The sequence below is a fragment of the Monoraphidium neglectum genome, assembly GCF_000611645.1.
Source record: "Monoraphidium neglectum strain SAG 48.87 unplaced genomic scaffold scaffold04023, whole genome shotgun sequence".
Lineage (NCBI taxonomy): Eukaryota > Viridiplantae > Chlorophyta > Chlorophyceae > Sphaeropleales > Selenastraceae > Monoraphidium > Monoraphidium neglectum.
In genome coordinates, this window is record NW_014009606.1 from 1,076 (window position 1) to 4,043 (window position 2,968).

Below are 2,968 nucleotides of genomic sequence, written 5' to 3' on the forward strand. Positions count from 1 at the left end.
GGTTTCGACAGAGCTTGTGGGGCAGTGTAATTGTAGGGGCTGATGGTGTTCACGTGGGTGCGGCCGCGATGGTGGGCAGCGGGCGAGGGCGGCTTCGCCAGCCATGCGCGCGCGAGCGCACTGCTGGCCCGCCACGCAGGCGAAACCGTCTGGTCAACTGGGGGTTAGGGCCCCCGCGACGCGCCTTGCAGCGGGGCCCCACCTGGCTTGTAGAGTTTGACCAGGTCGGGCTCCCCGGTGTCAGCCACCACCACACTCATGGCCTTGAGGGCCTCAAGCTGGTTGGCATAGCCCGCGGGCGCGGCGCCGGCCGCGCGGCGCTCCTGCTCGAGGTAGGCCCGAGCGGCGACGCGGGCCCGCGGGCGCTGCAGGGGTGCTGTGGGCGCGAGAGGGGCGCGCCCGGCGGTGCGTCCGATTGACGTCTGCATGTTGGGCGCGGGGCTGGAGTTGCGAGATCGATCAACGAGAGCGGGCCTCCAAAACGGCGTCGGTAGATGCAAATGAATGTATAAGCAGCTTCAAAGCAACATATGAAAATGGAGGGCGGCACAAGCGACACGGGTATGGGGGTCGCGCAACAGTCTACAGTCGTAATCGGCTGATGAGGGAGCGACAGCAACTATCAGCGTCGCATTAATACGTTCAGTGTATAGGAACGTGCCTGAACAAGCCCTGCCGATGTCAGTGGCACAGGCATGCGGGTGCGCGGAGGGGCAAGCACCTTTCCTTTGGGTCACCCGAGCCGCCAGCGAGGCGGGCAGGTGTTGCCTTCAGTTGCAGCATGGCGCGGCGCCCGGCTGTTGATGAGGCCGCAGCCCTGAACCTTTGCTCAGCCAGCCATGTTGTCATGTTGACGAAAACTTGCGTGTCACAGCATGCAGCAGCACATGTTTCGCCCGTGGCGCAAGGGCCTGTGGCCCTTTTGATCGAAGGGAGCCAGGGCTGCACACACGCTGCCCCTCCCATTAAGTACCGCACAGGTGGTGTTGAGGTACTGGCTGCTTGACGTCCACGCTTAATTTTACAGAGGGGCAAGCATAGTAGACAAAGTGGCCGGCGGCCACCACATTAGGTGGGACCTCAGCGTAAGGCGACAAGCCGCGCGTGAGAGCAAGAACGGGCACGCGCCAGCACCACCAACTTCTTGACTGAAAACGTGCCTGGCGCCGCTCCCACGTGCATGTGTGCGTGTGTTTGATGAACAGGCTGCCAAAGGGGGTTGGATTGCTAGGCTTGCCCACGCCGACCAAGGGTGCGAGCCACATGCTGTCAGGGCAAAAGGACACAGACGCCTGTTGTGCGTTTTGGAAGTTCAAGTGACTAAACCCGTCCCTGAGGGAGGCTGAACAGGGGACGAACACGCGCCCCCCCGTTCACAGCGCATCGGGCTCGCCGGCGCCGGCGGCGTGCAGCAGCCGCCCAGGGGGGCATGCCGGCTTGACGCGCCGCATGCGTGAGGGGGGCCACACAATGTACGCCACGCGCCCCTCAAGCAGACCCATGTGCACCTGGCAACGGAAAGGGGGGATGAGGGGCAGGTAGGGACCAGCGGAGGCAGGTAGGGACCAGCGCATCAGCACCATAAGGCTCGCCACTGCTGCCACAACGCCTGCTGCAACGCACTAGCGCCATGCATGCGCATGCGATGCACGACAACCACACGTCTGCATGCGCGCGCCTCACCGGGCCGTAGGCAGAGCGTGAGTCGAGGCTTTCCTTGCCATTGTCTCCCTCCACCCAGCAGCGGCCCTGGAGAGACAGCAAAGTCGCGGGGGCGCCGGGATTCCAGGCCGGCAGCAGCGTTGCCTCATGCATATCAACGTAGCCCCGCTTGCACATGCAGTGCCACGAAGCACACTGGTCACGACCAGCAGCATCCCTGCAGTGCCCTTAGCCACAGAGCTGCTCTGGGTTGGCATCGCCTCGGCCGCGGGCCGCGTCGGCGCCCGCTCCCCATCTGCCCCAACCCCCACCTCAGGCACCGTGACCGCGCCCTCCCCTGGCACGTCAATCGTGTCCCCCTCCAGCGCGAGCAGTCGCTTCACAATCTGCTGGTGGGGCGCGTCGGGGGCCCTGCGGCGGGGCGCGGCAGGAAAGGCGCCTGCTGTTCAGGGGGTGGCCCGCCTGTCAGCGGCGATGCCGCCCATTTACGACCACCGTGCGCCTGTCGGCCGCGCTGCCGCAGCCTCGCATGCTGTAAGCTTGCGCCTCCCCGACTGCCACCGCGTCGGCCCCTGCTGTTTCCCCAGTCCCTGCTGCTGCGCCTCACCAGAGCACGACCACGTCGCCGCGCTCGTGGCGGTGCATGACCTTGACGCTCCACTTCTCAACAAGCACCCAGTCGCGCTCGCCCGCGCCGCGCGGGTTGAGCGTCGGCTGCATCGAGGCGCCGTCGACGCGTATCACGCTCGCAAGCTGTTACGCGCACAGGCAGGTGTGAAGGGGGAAGGTGCGGCATATTTTCCACGCATGCCAGCAAGTTGCTGCAGCTTGTGCGTGTGAAAATCGTGGGTTGACAGGTGCTGCCAATGTGGGCGTGAGATGCAGGTGTGCCTGCTGCTCACCGCATCTGTAAAGGTAATGGCTATTGGGACGCTCCAGAACAAACGCCGAGCGAAAACCCCCATTGCAGTGGAGGCGCGCACGCCGCTGCAGCTGCACCCGGGGCGCGTCCGGTGTGTCGCTGCAGCGGCGTGCGGTGCGCTGTGACTTTGACAGGCTCTGATAGGTATTTATGATACTTATTGGAGCCAATAAATCACAACATTGGCAGTGAGATCGCGGAACACTGTGTGATCTGCCGAATGCTTTACGCTGCCTTGGGTGCCGAACAATAAATGACGCACAACACCAGTTGCATTTGATAAACAGCAGCTAGCGAGCATCTTGCTTGCTTGACCATTTTCTTCTTGACCTGGCCTCTCTGCCCAACCCCGGCACTCATCAGGCAGAGACGGCACAGATTAGC

The 2,968-nt window shown here is 63.7% G+C and overlaps 2 protein-coding genes across 2 annotated transcripts; both read right to left on the reverse strand.

The window, feature by feature from the left end:
* Nucleotides 1-164: 164 nt before the first annotated feature.
* Nucleotides 165-428, reverse strand: MNEG_13748 (hypothetical protein; the record flags this gene model as incomplete). Its single annotated transcript, XM_014037779.1, has 1 exon — nt 165-428. One exon carries the CDS (start codon nt 426-428, stop codon nt 165-167), a length of 264 nt encoding a protein of 87 aa, XP_013893233.1.
* A 945-nt stretch (nt 429-1,373) lies between these two features.
* On the reverse strand, nt 1,374-2,382 carry MNEG_13749 (inner membrane protease subunit 2; the record flags this gene model as incomplete). Its single annotated transcript, XM_014037780.1, has 4 exons — nt 1,374-1,508; nt 1,684-1,749; nt 1,974-2,073; nt 2,270-2,382. The coding sequence occupies 4 exons, from the start codon at nt 2,380-2,382 to the stop codon at nt 1,374-1,376; spliced, it is 414 nt and encodes a 137-aa protein (XP_013893234.1).
* Between the last annotated feature and the right edge of the window lie 586 nt (nt 2,383-2,968).